This window comes from Salvelinus namaycush, chromosome 31, assembly GCF_016432855.1.
Source record: "Salvelinus namaycush isolate Seneca chromosome 31, SaNama_1.0, whole genome shotgun sequence".
Taxonomy (NCBI): Eukaryota; Metazoa; Chordata; class Actinopteri; order Salmoniformes; family Salmonidae; genus Salvelinus; species Salvelinus namaycush.
Genome location: NC_052337.1, coordinates 47,030,056 through 47,047,574, shown reverse-complemented (window position 1 = coordinate 47,047,574; position 17,519 = coordinate 47,030,056). Strand labels below are relative to the sequence as shown.

General features: G+C 43.4%; 1 protein-coding gene across 1 annotated transcript in view; it reads right to left on the bottom strand.

Moving 5' to 3' along the window:
- col27a1a (collagen, type XXVII, alpha 1a) overlaps positions 1-17,519 on the bottom strand; it is a 209,378-nt gene that overhangs the window by 79,135 nt on the left and 112,724 nt on the right. Inside the window, exons 29-32 of the mRNA XM_038970195.1 lie at positions 14,657-14,710; positions 8,088-8,132; positions 7,603-7,647; positions 7,183-7,236 (exon numbers count right to left, since the gene is read on the bottom strand). Coding sequence (XP_038826123.1) covers positions 7,183-7,236; positions 7,603-7,647; positions 8,088-8,132; positions 14,657-14,710 — 198 coding nt within the window. The remainder of the gene's footprint in view (positions 1-7,182; positions 7,237-7,602; positions 7,648-8,087; positions 8,133-14,656; positions 14,711-17,519) is intronic.

Here is a 17,519-nt window from a genome sequence, read left to right as displayed (position 1 = left end):
ACAGAAAAAGTTTGCAACCTTCCCACTAGCTATAATTGGCTGAGATAATGAGTGGGCTGGACATGCCGAGAGAGGAGTTTGGATTGGTCTGCCATATTGAAGGCTGCTATCTATTTGAGCCGAACGTCAGTCTGTGTTGGTAATCCTGTCGAAAGCGTCTTTTAAATGTTTTTATATTATAAATGTATTGTACTACAGCCTGAATTCAAAATTCTGCGTCTTACACATCTACACACAATACCCCATAATGACACATCTACACACAATACCCCATAATGACAAAGTGAAAACATGTTCATAGAAAATATTGCAATTTGATTTAAAATGAAATACAGAAATATCTAATTTACATACTCTACCGTTCAAAAGTTTGGGGTGACTTAGAAATGTCCATTAAAATAACATCTAATTGATCAGAAATACAGTGTAGACATTGTTAATGTTGTACAGAGATGTGTACAAAGCTCTCCCTCGCCCTCCATTTGGCAAATCTGACCATAATTAAATCCTCCTGATTCCTGCTTACAAGCAAAAACTAAAGCAGGGGGGCCTCCCGGGTGGCGCAGTGGTCTAGGGCACTGCATCGCAGTGCTAGCTGCGCCACCAGAGTCTCTGGGTTCGCGCCCAGGCTCTGTCGCAGCCGGCCGCGACCGGGAGGTCCGTGGGGCGACGCACAATTGGCATAGCGTCGTCCGGGTTAGGGAGGGTTTGGCCGGTAGGGATATCCTTGTCTCATCGCGCTCCAGCGACTCCTGTGGCGGGCCGGGCGCAGTGCACGCTAACCAAGGGGGCCAGGTACACGGTGTTTCCTCCGACACATTGGTGCGGCTGGCTTCCGGGTTGGAGGCGCGCTGTGTTAAGAAGCAGTGCGGCTTGGTTGGGTTGTGCTTCGGAGGACGCATGGCTTTCGACCTTCGTCTCTCCCGAGCCCGTACGGGAGTTGTAGCGAGGAGACAAGATAGTAATTACTAGCGATTGGATACCACGAAAATTGGGGAGAAAATGGGATAAAAAAAGAATAAAAAAAATAAAAAATAAAAAAGCACAAGTGACTCGGTCAATAAGAAAGTGGTCAGATGAAGCAGATGCTAAGCTACAGGACTGTTTTGCTAGCACAGACTGGAATATGTTCTGGGATTCTTCCGATGACATTGAGGAGTACACTACATTAGTTACTGGCTTCATCAATAAGTGCATCAGTGACCATACGTACCCACAGGGACCGTACGTACATACCCCAACCAGAAGCAATGGATTACAGACAACATCTGCACTGAGCTAAAGGGTAGAGCTGCTGCTGTCAAGGAGCGGTACTCTAACCCGGAAGCTTATAAGAAATCCCACTATACCCTCCGACGAACCATAAAACAGGCAAAGCTGTAATACAGGACTAAGATTAAATCGTACTATACCGGTCCGATGTTCGTCGGATGAGCCAGGGCTGCCGGGTTAGACTACGAAGGGAAGCACATCCACTAGCTGCCCAGTGACACAAACCTACCAGACAAGCTAAATTACTCCTATGCTCACTTCGAGGCAAGTAACACTGAAGCATGCATGAAAGCATCAGCTGTTCCGAATGACTGTGTGATCACACTCTCCGTAGCCAATGTGAGTAAGACCTTTAAAAAGGTCAACAATCACAAGGCCGCAGGGCCAGACGGATTACCAGGACGTGTGTTCGGAGCATGCGCTAACCAAATGTCAAGTGTCTTCACAGACATTTTCAACCAGTCCCTGACTGAGTCTGTAATACAAACATGTTTCAAGCAGACCACCATGGTCCCTGTGCTCAAGAACACTAAGGTAACCTGCCTAAATGACTACCGACCCCTAGCACTCACATCTGTAGCCATGAAGTACTTTGAAAGGCTGGTCATGGCTCACATTAACACCATTATCCCAGAAACCCTAGACCCACTCCAATTTGCATACCGCCCCAACACTGCCCTTTCCCACCTGGACAAAAGGAACACTTTGCTATTGACTACAGCTCAGTGCTCACACCATAGCGCCCTCAAAGCTCACCACTAAGCTAAGGACCCTGGGACTAAACACCTCCCTCTGCAACTGGATCCTGAAATTCCTAACGGGCCACCCCCCAGGTAGTAAAGAACAACACATCCGCCATGCTTATCCTCAACACGGAGGCCCCTCAGGGGTTCATGCTCAGTCCCCTCCTTTACTCCCTGTTCACTCATGACTGCATGGCCAGGCACGACTCCAACACCATCATGAAGTTTGCTGATGACACAATAGTGGTAGGCCTGATCACCGACAATGATGAGACAGTCTAGAGCGAGGAGATCAAGAGACCTGGCCTTGTGGTGCCAGGACTACAACCTCTCCCTCAATGTGATGAAGACAAAGGAGATGATTGTGGACTACATGAAAAGGAGGACCGAGCTGGCCCCCATTCTCATCGACGGGGCTGTAGTGAAACAGGTTGAGCGCTTCAAGTTCACTGGTGTCCACATCACCAACAAACTAACATGGTCCAAACACACTAAGACAGTCGTGAAGAGGGCACGACAAAGCCTATTCCCCCTCAGGAGACTGAAAAGATTTGGCATGGGTCCTCAGATCCTCAAAAGGTTCTACAGCTGCACCATCGGGTGCATCCTGACTGGTTGCATCACTGCCTGGTATGGCATCTGCTCGGCCTCCGACCGCAAGGCACTACAGAGGGTAATGCGTACGGCCCAGTACATCACTGGTGCCAAGCTTCCTGCCATCCTGGACCTCTATACCAGGCGGTGTCAGAGGAAGGCCCTAACTATTGTCAAAGACTCCAGTCACCCTAGTCATAGACTGTTCTCTCTGCTACCGCACGGCAAGCGGTGCCGTGAGCCAAGTCTGGGTCTAAGAGGTTTCTAAACAGCTTCTACCCCCAAGCCATAAGACTCTTGAACAGCTAATCAAAGGGCTACCCATACCCCTCTTTTACGCTACTCTCTGTTTATTATCTATGCATAGTCACTTTAACTCTACCTACATGTACATACTACCAAAATTACCTCGACTAACCGGTGCCCCCGCACATTGACTCTGTACTGGTACCTGCTGTATATAGCCTCACTTGTTATTTTACTGCTACCGTTTAATTATTTGTAACTTTTTTCCTATTTTTACTTAACACTTATTTTTTATTAATGCTTCTTAAAGCATTGTTGGTTAAAGAAACGCTCCTTAGGTCTTGGAGTCCCATGCAGGAAAAGCTAATCAAATCAAATTAAATTGTATTTGTTCATGCGCTGAACACAACAGGTGTAGACCTTACAGTGAAATGCTTACTTACAAAGCCCTTAAGGAGAGAGGCCAGCGGAGCACAGGTGCGTGCATATTGCGCAAGAGACAGATGCTATAGGTTAGAAGATGATTTTGCATAACCCATCATTAATTAGCTACAGTGTCTTGCGAAAGTATTCACCCCCTTGGCATTTTTCCTATTTTGTTGCCTTACAACCTAGAATTAAAATAGATTTTTGGAGGGTTTGTATCATTTGATTTACACAACATGCCTTCCACTTTGAAGATGCTAAACATGTTCTCTTGTGAAACAAACAAGAAATAAGACAAAAAAACTGAACTTGAGCGTGCATAACTATTCACCCCCCCAAAGTCAATTTGTAGACCCACCTTTTTCAGCAATTACAGCTGCAAGTCTCTTGGGGTATGTTTCCATAAGCTTGGCACATCTAGCCACTGGGATTCTTGCCCATTCATCAAGGCAAAACTGCTCCAGCTCCTTCAAGGTGGATGGGTTCCGCTGGTGTACAGCAATCTTTACGTCCTACCACAGATTCTCAATTGGATTGAGGGCTGGGCTTTGACTAGGCCATTCCAAGACATTTAAATGTTTCCCCTTAAACCACTCGAGCGGTGCTTTAGCAGTATGCTTACGGTCATTGTCCTGCTGGAAGGTGAACCTCCGTCTCAGTCTCAAATCTCTGGAAGACAAACATGTTTCCCTCAAGAATTTAGTCTCATCTGACTAGGGTACCTTCTTCCATATGTTTGGGGAGTCTCCCACATGCCTTTTGGCGAACACCAAACGTGTTTGCTTATTTCTTTCTTTAAGCAATGCATTTTTTCTGGCCACTCTTCCATAAAGCCCAGCTCTGTGGAGCGTACTGCTTAAAGTGATCCTATGGACAGATACTCCAATCTCCGCTGTGGAGCTTTGCAGCTACTTCAGGGTTATCTTTGGTCTCTTGCCTGGTCCATGAGTTTTGGTGGGCGGCCGTCTCTTGGCAGGTTTGTTGTGGTGCCATATTCTTTCCATTTTAATAATGGATTTAAAGGTGCTCTGTGAGATGTTCAAAGTTTCGGATATTTTTTTATAACCCAACCCTGATCTGTACTTCTCCACAACTTTGTCCCTGACCTGTTTGGAGCGCTCCTTGGTCTTCATGGTGCCTCTTGCTTCATGGTGCCTCTTGCTTGTTGGTGCCCCTTGCTTAGTGATGTTGCACTCTGGGGCCTTCCAGAATACTGAGATCATGTGACAGATCATGTGACACTTAGATTGCACACAGGTGGACTTTATTTAACTAATTATGTGACTTCTGAAGGTAATTGGTTGCACCAGATCTTATTTAGGGGCTTCATAGCAAAGGGGGTGGATACATATGCACGCACCACTTTTCAAATAATTTTTGGGGGGGCATTTTCTGAAACAAGTTATTTTTTCCGTTTCACTTCACCAATTTGGACTATTTTGAAAATGTTCATTACATGAAATCCAAATAAAAATCCATTTAAATTACAGGTTGTAATGCAACAAAATAGGAAAAACGCCAAGGGGGATGAATCACTTTGCAAGGCACTGTAAATATAAGGCTAATACCACATTTCATTTATTACCTGAAGGAGACAGGCTAGGTCATCTATATATAGGGCTATATATATATATATATATAAATATAGAACAGGATTATCTATTTTGGATGCAATTTGAATGGAGTTGATGACAAGAGAGAAAGACTGCAAGACTGCTCACGTGTGCACTGATTTAAAGCAACGATATTCGAGTGATAGGCTGTTTTAAAACTCTGTAGCTGCAATTTAAAAAAAAAAAGAAGGTGACCCCCGAAAGCAAGCTGGAGATGAGTAAATTAGACCGGCATTCAGTCTTTATATTAATGCATATTACTTTATATGCTACAGCGAATGCAGGCCAACCTGTCACAAGAAAAAATGTTACCATGATGGGTCTACAGTACATGCGTTGTGACCTGCGCTCCATACTGAGATGGGCTGTATGTCCCCACCCTGAGCATTGATGATTCATCATGCAGAGGCCGTAGAGAATCTTTAGACAGATTTAGACATCACATATAATTTAACAGTTCCATTTCATTCCATGCCGTTCATATAAATAATTTATTAGAACGTACTGTTTCTTCGCAGCTATTTATCCCGGAAAGGGGAGTGGTTTTGGGCGTTAAATCTCGGTAACCCACCATTCAACCCTAGTCCTGACTAAACCAAGAGGGCAACCGTTGTAGAGATTATCATCAGAGAGTTTCATCTGGAAGAGGCGATATGATGCATAATACAATTTGTGAATACATTTCAAATGAATTAACTGGAGAGATACGTTTTTTTGATGATGAGAAAACATTGCTCCAGACCCGTTCAACTGTTCTCCAAAACCTAGGAGTTCTCCAATCCAGATGGAAGTGACCGCAGGTGAACTCTTGTTGGTTGAGTTAAGTTTGGAGTAGAGGATGGAGACCAGACCATCAGACTTGGGAGTATTCAAAAGAGTCTCAATCAGGGGATGGGTGGCAATAAGGGAATGCCAGGGTACTCCGTAGGCTTTTAGAGCTGAAGGGAGCATAATGTAAAAATAGATCTACGGACAGATTTCTGATAACAGTCCCTCTTCATTTTGGGGCTGCAATTTGACAAATTCAGGGTCATTTAAACAGGCTAAGCAAGCTTTTTACATCAGTAAAGGTAGAGATAGCTAGCTAACATCTATGTCAGTAAGCAAGCTAGCTACAACAGTTAGCTAAGCAGCTGATCAAGTCACTGCACTGGCGATCGACGTCCTTGCATATCACTTTTGCAGGAGATAGCTACCGCTTTGCTTTTATTTTCTCACAATTACAAAACTATTAAATCACTTTCATAACATTGGAATACTTTTTCTCGTTATTCTGCCTATTTTCTACCAGGTACAATTTAATTTTGATATAGTTTTTAATGTTCAAATCTACCTTGGGTCGTTTGAAAAAGGAAAGTTGAAATATTGGTGTGGTTAGGAGAACTGGGTGATTTCTATAGACGTGGTTCAAGTGGACCCTACTATACAATGCGCAGGGAGAGATCCTGGTCATTCAAATTGTTAAATGAATGTGTCCTTTGCAAATGAATGTGTCACCTAAAATTAGCTTAGGTTATTATTCTGTTCAATTGCCGTGCTTGAGGCAATAGTTTGTCCCAGACTGTGTCACAACTGGCAATGACCAGGAGTCCCATAGTGCGGTGCACAATTTGCCCACCGTCGTCCGGTGGGCAAATTGAATGAGTAGGGGTTGTAAAACTTTTAACCGGAAGTGTACATCTTTAATAGACATTCATATATCTCTTATAAACTAGCTGCCACTCTCCCTGAGGTAACTGGCTTGTTCAGGGATACAGAGAGAGAACTCTGTTAAGTATGATGGATTTAGTGCTTATTAACCGATTAAGAGCAAGAGAGAGAGAGGGCGGTGTTGGCGAGACAATAATATGCAGACAGATGAGAGTGTGAAAGAGAAGTGGAGGCAATTTATTGAGGATGGAGAAGGAGAGAGGAGAGGCATATGAAGAGAAGGAGGTGGAGATGGGGTTGAGGAGATAAATAGGGAGAAAATATAATGGAGAGAGAAAAGGGAGAAGATGGAGAGAGATGGAGAGAGATGGTGAGAGAAAAGAGAGGAGCGATGGAGAGAGGAGAAATAGTAAGAGTTTAAATAGAGAGAGAGGAGATGGAGAGAAATGTGATGGTGAAAGTGGGAGAGAGAGACAGTAGAAGGAGAGGGGGAGGTGGAGAGAGAAAGGAGAGGAGTGATGAGAGAGGAGAAATAGAAAGAGTATAAATAGAGAGAGAGGAGATGGAGAGAAAGGTGACGGAGAAAGTGAAAGAGTAAGAGAGTAGAAGGAGAGGGGGAGATGGAGAGAGGGACTTACTGGCTCGCCTGCTATTCCTTGGTCTCCTGGAGGTCCAGAGGGTCCTTGAATACCCTGTTGATATAACAGCTAATGAGTACAGATACACGCACACACACGCACCGAGGGGGAAGCAGAACAACACGCAACATGTGGGCAGTTAATGATGGGTTAAATCTCCACTTTCAGACAGTCATAAGATAAGATATAAAGCTCTGGCCAAAAGCAGTACTATTAAAAACAAAAAACTATATTCTAAGTGAAAAGTAGGCATTAGTCTGAAGCTCAAAAATAAAGAAAAAGCACAAAAATGCTTACTCCACCCATGCTTTACAAAAGGTTTTCCAGCACACAGCTTTGACCTACTACAGTAGCTGTGTTGGTATTGTACTTCAAACTATGTGTAGGCAGGTTGCTTAAGATTCAAACCTTAGAACTTACGGGAAACCCTTGAGGTCCAGCTTCTCCCAGCTCTCCAATTTTCCCCTGGGGGGAGAGCACAAAAGAAGCAGGAAAAATAAGACCAGACGAGATAGCTGACCTAACATACACCAAATGTGCTACCGAACAAAGGCTAAGAAAAGACTGACCATCATATGACTAACACACAGCTACAACTGAAATACAAATGAGCATATTTGTTGCAGCACTGCCGTGTGAGTGCAACATGTTGACAGTGGATAAGGTGAGTCCTCTCCTTACAAGGTAAAGCAGTATATGCTTGAAGAAATAAATTGCAACACACAGTAAATCAATGAATTACAGTGTACCTACAAGCTCCTAAGAACAAGAAACTGTAAAAAAGCTGCCTGTCTCAAGTGGCGTGCCTGTCAGTCAATCAGTTAGGGATAAGTGGCTGGGCTATCCAGTGTAACATAACCAGGGGTGAAATATGACAGTGATAGGAAACTTCAGCATAATTTTACCTCATCTCCCGAAAAACCAATTTTTCCTGGAAGACCATCAGGGCCCTGTGGAGAGAAAGGGATGATGAGGAGGGATAAGGAGGGAAAGTATGAATATGTGAAACGTGTGACAGAAGTGTGTGTGCGTGTTTGAGTGAGAGGAAAAAGGAGAGAGGCAGAAAAAAAGGCAGACCAAGAGACAAACATCAGGAAAGCAGACAGCAGATATATGGATGGAGAGACAGAGACAAAATCACTAACCAGTGTCTGATGAATTGTGTGCAGCCTAGTGCAGTGAAGAGTGTCTATACAATAAGACATACGTGAGTGTCAATGTGTCTATAAAATGCTTTTTACTCTCTCCCTGTCATGCCCTGACCTTAGAGAGCCTTTTAATTTCTCTATTTGGTTAGGTCAGGGTGTGATTTGGGTGGGCATTCTAGTTTTCTATTTCTTTGTTGGCCGGGTATGGTTCCCAATCAGAGGCAGCTGTCTATCGTTGTCTCTGATTGGGAATCATACTTGGGCAGCCTGTTTTCCACCCTAGTTTGTGGGATCTTGTTTTTGCACAGTAGCCGTCTAGCCCTGCAGAACTTTACGTTCGTTTATATTTTTTGTTGTTTTGTCGGTGTTTCATTATTAAATTATCATGAACACTTTCCACACTGCGCTTTGGTCTCACTCATTCATCGACAGACGTAACACTCCCCCCATATGTTTTTTTTAATAGTACACTATGGTCTAAATACTCTACTATTCACTGTAGTGTTTTTGTGGACATGACTAGTATACTGTAGTATTCACTGTAGTGTTTTTGTGAGCACTTCCGGCGCCGACAGAGATGGCCGCCTCGCTTCGCGTTCCTAGGAAACTATGCAGCATTTAGTTTTTTTATGTGTTATTTCTTACATTGTTACCCCAGGTAAATCTTAGGTTTTATTACATACAGCCGAGATGAACTATTGGATATACCACTTTCCCGAAGCAGATCCTCTGTTTTGCCCACCACCCAGGACAACGGACCGGATCCCAGTCGGCGACCCAAAACTACGACGCCGTAGAAGGGGCAGACGGAGCGGTCTTCTAGTCAGGCTCCGTAGGCGGGCACTTCGCACACCGCTCCCGAGCATACTACTCGCCAATGGCCAGTCTCTTGACAACAAGGTAGACAAAATCCGAGCAAGGGTTGCATCCCAGAGAGACATCAGAGACTGTAACGTTCTTTGTTTCACGGAAGTCGGTACAGCTGGTTTCTTCACGCATCGCGCCGACAGAAACAAACATCTTTCTGGTAAGAAGAAGGACGGGGGTGTGTACCTTATGATTAACGAGACGTGGTGTGATCATAACAACATACAGGAACTCAAGTCCTTCTGTTCACCTGACTTAGAATTCCTCACAATCAAATGCCGACCGCATTATCTACCTAGAGAATTCTCTTTGATCATAATCACAGTCGTGTATATTCCCCCCCAAGCAGACACATCAACGGCCCTGAAAGAACTTAATTTGACTGTATGTAAACTGGAAACCAAATATCCTGAGGCTGCATTTATTGTAGCTGGGGATTTCAACAAGGCTAATCTGAAAACAAGGCTCCCTAAATTCTATCAGCATATCGATGGCGCAACCAGGGCTGGCAAAACCTTAGATTATTGTTCTTCTAACTTCTGTGACGCATATAAGGCCCTCCCCTGCCCTCTTTTCGGAAAAGCTGACCACGGCTCCATTTTGTTGCTCCCAGCCTATAGACAGAAACTAAAACGGGAAGCTCCCGCGCTCAGGTCTGCCCAACGCTGGTCCGACCAATCGGATTCCAAGCTTCAAGATTGCTTCGATCACGTGGACTGGGATATGTTCCGCACTGCGTCGAACAACATTGATGAATACACTAATTCGGTGAGCGGGTTTATTAGCAAGTGCATCGGCGATGTCGTACCCACAGCGTCTATTAAAACATTCCCAAACCAGAAACCGTGGATTGATGGCAGCATTTGCGCGAAACTGAAAGCACGAACCACTGCTTTTAATCAGGGCAAGGTGACCGGAAACATGACCGAATACAGTAACAGTGTAGTAACAGTGTAGCTATTCCCTCCGCAAGGCAATCAAACAAGCTAAGTGTCAGTATAGAGACAAAGTAGAGTCAGACACGAGAGGTATGTGGCAGGGTCTACAGTCAATCACGGACTATAAAAGGAAAACCAGCCCCGTCGCGGACCAGGATGTCTTGCTCCCAGACAGACTAAACAACTTCTTTGCTCGCTTTGAGGACAATACAGTGCCACTGACATGGCCCGCTACCAAAACCTGCGGGCCCTCCTTCACTGTAGCCGACATGAGTAAAACATTTAAACGTGTCAACCCTCGCAAGGCTGCAGGCCTAGACGGCATCCCCAGCCTCAGAGCATGCTCAGACCAGCTAGCTGGTGTGTTTAAGGACATATTCAATCAATCCTTATCCCAGTCTGCTATTTCCACATGCTTCAAGAGGGCCACCATTGTTCCTGTTCCCAAGAAAGCTAAGGTAACTGAGCTAAATGACTACCGCTCCGTAGCACTCACTTCCGTCATCATGAAGTGCTTTGAGAGACTAATCAAGGACCATATCACCTCCACCCTACCTAACACCCTAAACCCACTCCAATTTGCTTACCGCCCCAATATTCCCACAGACGACGCAAATCGTAATCACACTGCCTGGACAAGAGGAATACCTATGTGAGAATGCTGTTCATTGACTACAGCTCAGCATTTAACACCATAGTACCCTCCAAACTCGTCATCAAGCTCGAGACCCTGGGTCTCGACCCCGCCCTGTGCAACTGGGTCCTGGACTTCCTGACGGGCCGCCCCCAGGTGGTGAGGGTAGGTAACAACATCTCCACCCCGCTGATCCTCAACACTGGGGCCCCACAAGGGTGCGTTCTCAGCCCCCTCCTGTACGCCCTGTTCACCCATGACTGCGTGGCCATGCACGCCTCCAACTCAATCATCAAGTTTGCAGACGACACTACAGTGGTAGGCTTGATTACCAACAATGACGAGACGGCCTACAGGGAGGAGGTGAGGGCTCTCGGAGTGTGGTGTCAGGAAAATAACCTCACACTCAACGTCAACAAAACAAAGGAGATGACTGTGGACTTCAGGAAACAGCAGAGGGAGCACCCCCCTATCCACATCGACGGGACAGTAGTGGAGAGGTTAGAAAGTTTTAAGTTCCTCGGCGTACACATCACGGACAAACATCATGGTCCACCCACACAGACAGCGTGGTGAAGAAGGCGCAGCAGCGCCTCTTCAACCTCAGGAGGCTGAAGAAATTCGGCTTGTCACCAAAAACACTCACAAACTTTTACAGATGCACAATCGAGAGCATCCTGTCGGGCTGTATCACCGCCTGGTACGGCAACTGCTCCGCCCATAACCGTAAGCCTCTCCAGAGGGTAGTGAGGTCTGCACAACGCATCACCGGGGGCAAACTACCTGCCCTCCAGGACACCTACACCACCCGATGTCACAGGAAGGCCAAAAAGATCATCAAGGACAACAACCACCCGAGCCACTGCCTGTTCACCCCGCTATCATCCAGAAGGCAAGGTCAGTACAGGTGCATCAAAGCAGGGACCGAGAGACTGAAAAACAGCTTCTATCTAAAAGGCCATCAGACTGTTAAACAGCCATTACTAACATTGAGTGGCTGCTGCCAACATACGGACTCAACTCCAGCCAAAAATTGATGTAATAAATGTATCAATATCCACTTTAAACAATGCCACTTTATGTAATGTTTACATACCCTACATTACTCATCTCATATGTATATACTGTACTCTATACCATCTTCTGCATCTTGCCTATGCCGTTCTATACCATCACTCATGCATATATTTTTTTATGTACATATTCTTATTCATTCATTTACACGTGTGTGTATAAGGTAGTTGTTGTGGAATTGTTAGGTTAGATTACTCATTGGATATTACTGCATTGTCGGAACTAGAAGCACAAGCATTTCGCTACACTCGCATTAACATCTGCTAACCATGTGTATGTGACAAATAAAGTTTGATTTGATTTGACCACCATACTGTAGTATTCACTGTCGTGTTTTTGCAGACTTTACTGTAGTATTCACTGTAGTGTTTTTGCGGACATGACTAGTATACTATAGTATTCATTTAAGTATTTTTGCACACATGACTGTAGTATTTACTATAGTGTTTTTGCAGACTTTACTGTAGTATTCACTGTAGTGTTTTTGTGGACATGGCTCGTATACTCTAGTATTCACTGTAGTGTTTTTGTGGACATGACTCGTATACTGTAGTATTCACTGTAGTGTTTTTGTGGACATGGCTCGTATACTCTAGTATTCACTGTAGTGTTTTTGTGGACATGACTCGTATACTGTAGTATTCACTGTAGTGTTTTTGTGGACATGGCTCATATACTGTAGTATTCACTGTAGTGTTTTTGTGGACATGGCTCATATACTGTAGTATTCACTGTAGTGTTTTTGTGGACATGGCTCATATACTGTAGTATTCACTGTAGTGTTTTTGTGGACATGGCTCGTATACTGTAGTATTCACTGTAGTGTTTTTGTGGACATGGCTCATATACTGTAGTATTCACTGTAGTGTTTTTGTGGACATGACTCGTATACTGTAGTATTCACTGTAGTGTTTTTGTGGACATGACTCGTATACTGTAGTATTCACTGTAGTGTTTTTGTGGACATGACTCGTATACTGTAGTATTCACTGTAGTGTTTTTGTGGACATGACTCGTATACTGTAGTATTCACTGTAGTGTTTTTGTGGACATGGCTCGTATACTGTAGTATTCACTGTAGTGTTTTTGTGGACATGACTCGTATACTGTAGTATTCACTGTAGTGTTTTTGTGGACATGACTCGTATACTGTAGTATTCACTGTAGTGTTTTTGTGGACATGACTCGTATACTGTAGTATTCACTGTAGTGTTTTTGTGGACATGACTCGTATACTGTAGTATTCACTGTAGTGTTTTTGTGGACATGACTCGTATACTGTAGTATTCACTGTAGTGTTTTTGTGGACATGACTCGTATACTGTAGTATTCACTGTAGTGTTTTTGTGGACATGACCAGTATACTGTAGTATTCACTGTAGTGTTTTTGTGGACATGACTCGTATACTGTAGTATTCACTGTAGTGTTTTTGTGGACATGACTCGTATACTGTAGTATTCACTGTAGTGTTTTTGTGGACATGACCAGTATACTGTAGTATTCACTGTAATGATTTTGCTAAGGTGTTTTCTGGTCCGTTGCATTGCTCAGAACTGTTGACCCATCTCAATAGGTGGCCTGTCACAAACCTGTGTTTTATGTTCTGGTTAAGATGTCCCACACATTAAACAGTAACTGGCAAAGTCTGGCAGTTGTTCCATTTTAGCTAACCCTAGTCGGCAGGTGTTCTACCGTCATGTCCGCAATAATACTATAGTACACTACAGTCTTGTCCGCAAAAACACTACAGTAAATACCCGCAGAAATACCGCATAATAAAAAATTCTCCATAAAAATCTGTCAGTTTAGAGATATTCTTTTTTGCATTGGATGTGTCTCAATCCACCGCATCTGCCTATGTCGCACTTCCGCATATGCGGAACAGAGCTAGAGAGGTGTTTGTCAGACCATGAGACATCCCGAAAATCGGTCTTCTCACAAAATCATCTGTAGCCTACTATTATGACCCCTCTATGGAAAGATGACTCTCACGAACGCCATGGTTTTCTCAGTTTTGCTCTACGACCCCCACAAGCGTCTTGGGACTCATCTGAAGTCGGTGCAGCCAATCTGACAAGTTCTGTCTGTAGCATCCAAACAGTATGGGCTACACATGACCCCTCCATAGAAAGGTGAAACACGTACATGTCAGTTGTTTTGCTGTAGGATGCCCACAGGCCTCACAAGACTCATATGATGGTCCCCCGGTACCAGTTGAAAAAAGGAATGAAAGTATACAGTATATGAACACTGTTTAGTGCCAAAAATAAGGGGACAAATACATGTAAAAAAGAAATATGTTTCCTGATCTTTCTTACACCATTCAGATATACTGTAGGACAGACACTTCAGAATAAACATCCTTTTGACAGGGCATAGACAAAGGGTTTTTTAACCTGTCTCCTCCTCTTGTCTCATCCACACTGATTGAAGTGGATTTAAGTGACATCAATAGGGGGATCATAGCGTTCACCTAGATTTACCTGGTCAGTCTATGTCAAGGAAAGAGCAAGTGTTAATGTTTTGCATACTCAGTGTAGTACTCTACAGTATACTACAAAGTTCTTAAGTAAGCACTACACAATCGAGGAATACTCCAGTGTGGATTATAGGATTCTACAGTATACTATAGTTTACAACAGTTTACTATATACTTCTATAGTAAATACTATAGTAATCTACAGTAAACTGTAGTATTTTTTATGTGGGCCCCATGTGTATCTGCAGCTTGCTCTTTTTGGGGGGGTGTGTTACAGCTGAAGTCCCTTACACCCTGCAGGGCTGTGACCTTTGACACAAGCAGGAGTCTTACCTTCATGCCCACTAACCCAAGCTTCCCCGTTGGACCGTCGGGCCCTCTCGCACCCTAAAAAGAGAGGAGTTTATTATAGACCAGTAGAGGTTGCTGTAAAACAGCCAGACAGACAGACAGCCACAACATAGCACAGCACAACAGACTCTTACTTTACATAAGCCATCATTGCCTTAAAAACATCAATAAGTGAGTGTGAGGGTGTATTTTGTCAGCAAGGAATAAAAATGTTCCTCTGTGGTTGTTGTTTGCATTTGTAATTTTAACGGGCAGAAAGGTTTCCATGTACTAAATTGCCGCGGACATACACTACCGTTCAAAAGTTTGGGGTCACTTAGAAATGTCCTTGTTTTTGAAAGAAAAGCAATTTTTTTGTCCAATCAAATAACATCAAATGTATCAGAAATACAGTGCTAATGCTAACAATTAATATTGTAGCTGGAAACGGCTGGTTTTTAATGGAATATCTACATAGGCGTACAGAGGCCCATTATCAGCAACCATCACTCCTGTGTTCCAATGGCACGTTGTGTAAGCTAATCCAAGTTTATCATTTTAAAAGGCTAATTGATCATTAGAAAATAATTTTGCAATTATGTTAGCACAGCTGAAAACTGTTGTTCTGATTAAAGAAGCAATAAAACTGGCCTTCTTTAGACTAGTTGAGTATCTGTAGCATTAGCGGGTTTGATTACAGGCTCAAAACAGCCAGAAACAAAGAACTTTCTTCTGAAACTCGTCAGTCTATTCTTGTTCTGAGAAATGAAGGCTATTCCATGCGAGAAATTGCCAAGAAACTGAAGATCTCGTACAACTCTGTGTACTACTCCCTTCACAAAACAGTGCAAAGTGGCTCTAACCAATATAGAAAGAGGAATGGGAGGCCCCGGTGCACAACTGAGCAAGAGGACAAGTACATTAGAGTGTCTAGTTTGAGAAACAGATGCCTCACAAGTCCTCAACTGGCAGCTTCATTAAATAGTACCCTTCAAAACACCAGTCTCAACGTCAACAGTGAAGAGGCAACTCCGGGATGCTGGCCTTCGAGGCAGAGTTGCAGAGAAAAATCAGTTTCTCAGACTGGCCAATAAAAATAAAAGATTAAGATGGGCAAAAGAACACAGACACTGAACAGAGGAACTCTGCCTCGAAAGCCAACATCCCGGAGTCGCCTCTTCCGCAACTTCGGCAGCTGCAACTGGCCCGTCCGCCGCTGCCACTGTATATACCCGTCTGACGACAACGCAACTTCGGCAGCTGCAACTGGCCCGTCCGCCGCCGCCACTGTATATATATATCGGGGATTCTAAATTATGCATTGATAGAACCCACAATTTATCTGCAATATTAAAGCTGATTTAACCCTAAAAGATAAAAAAAAAAAGTACAAATGCAAGCCGAGATCTACTGCTCAGATTGTAAAAAAAAGTTATAATATATTTTATTTAACCTTTATTTAACTAGGCAGGTCAGTTAAGAACAAATTATTATTTACAATGACGGCCTACCCCGGCCAAACCCGGACAACGATGGGCCAATTGTGCCCCACCCTATGGGACTCCCAATCATGGCTGGATGTGATACAGCCTGGAATCAAACCATGGTCTGTAGTGACACCTCTTGCACTGAGATGCAGTGCCTTAGACCGCTGCACCACTCAGGAGCCCGACTTAATAAAAAAAACATGACTTAATAACCGTAAGCCTATGTTACATTGAGTACCGTTACATTCACACAATAATGCGATTAATGTCAGATTAATATAATAGTTTGATTAAAACATTTACATGCTTTGCAAGAAGAACGATTTCCCTAATAATCGTGTTTACATGGACACATCCTGAAATCAGGTTACCTGATGGCACTCTGATAAATGCAGAAAATCACCAATCAAAATAAACGTTCCACCACAGCGACCATGTTATTTTTGGTAAGCATATTTGATTCTGAGTTTGGACATATGAAGCTTGTATGTGAAAAGGACCTCTAAAATGCATACATTCACTTCACTCACGCTAAAAAGGGAGGCTCGCTTGCCTGGTGCTAGCTAGCACATGCACAGATCAAATACACTGCTGGAATGCCGATTAAGGTGTTTATGTGTCCTAATGATTAGAAAGATTGCTCAGAAACCCAGGTGTTTTAATCAGCGTATGCTTACTTAGATTTTTTACTACCGATTAAGATAAGCAGAGTAAGATGTTAACATGACTATTGCAAAATCTGCCTACTGCCATAATCAGTTTAACATTGAATTAGTACTGTGCATGTAAATGTACTCACTAAGCGATTAAAACAGTTTTGTAACAATGAGGTTTGTGCAGTAGGCTATAGGCCCAATACATTATCACAAAATATTGGGTATGCTTGAAATGCCCTGTTCTTCTATGTTCTTCTGACCATTTTGAAATTATGTTAAAAAAATAGTAGGTATATGATCACACCGGTAATCGATTGTATCTGTTGTATTATTTGTGAGGCACAGCTGAGTGAGCATAATAATTTGCTTTGGGGGGGGGGGGGGGGGGGCTGATGGCCTTCATCTGAGCCATTTACCTGGTTCGTATTCTTATATTTTCTTATTGTTGTTGCATTGTTGAGAATGAATCTGCAAGTAGGCATTTTGTTGTACGGTTTATACCATGTGTATCCCATACATACAACTAATAAAACTTGAAACCTCCATTTTAAGTAGCTCTATACTGAGCTGAATTTGGAGAGTTGATACAGAAGTTATACATTGTTTTGAAGCTTAGAATCTCCTCTTTTAACAAATATAGAGCTCAACATGCATGTTGAGGTCAATGCGACTGATAATAATGAAGCATGTCACATATGTGGTTGTTTATCTACTTTAGTTGAA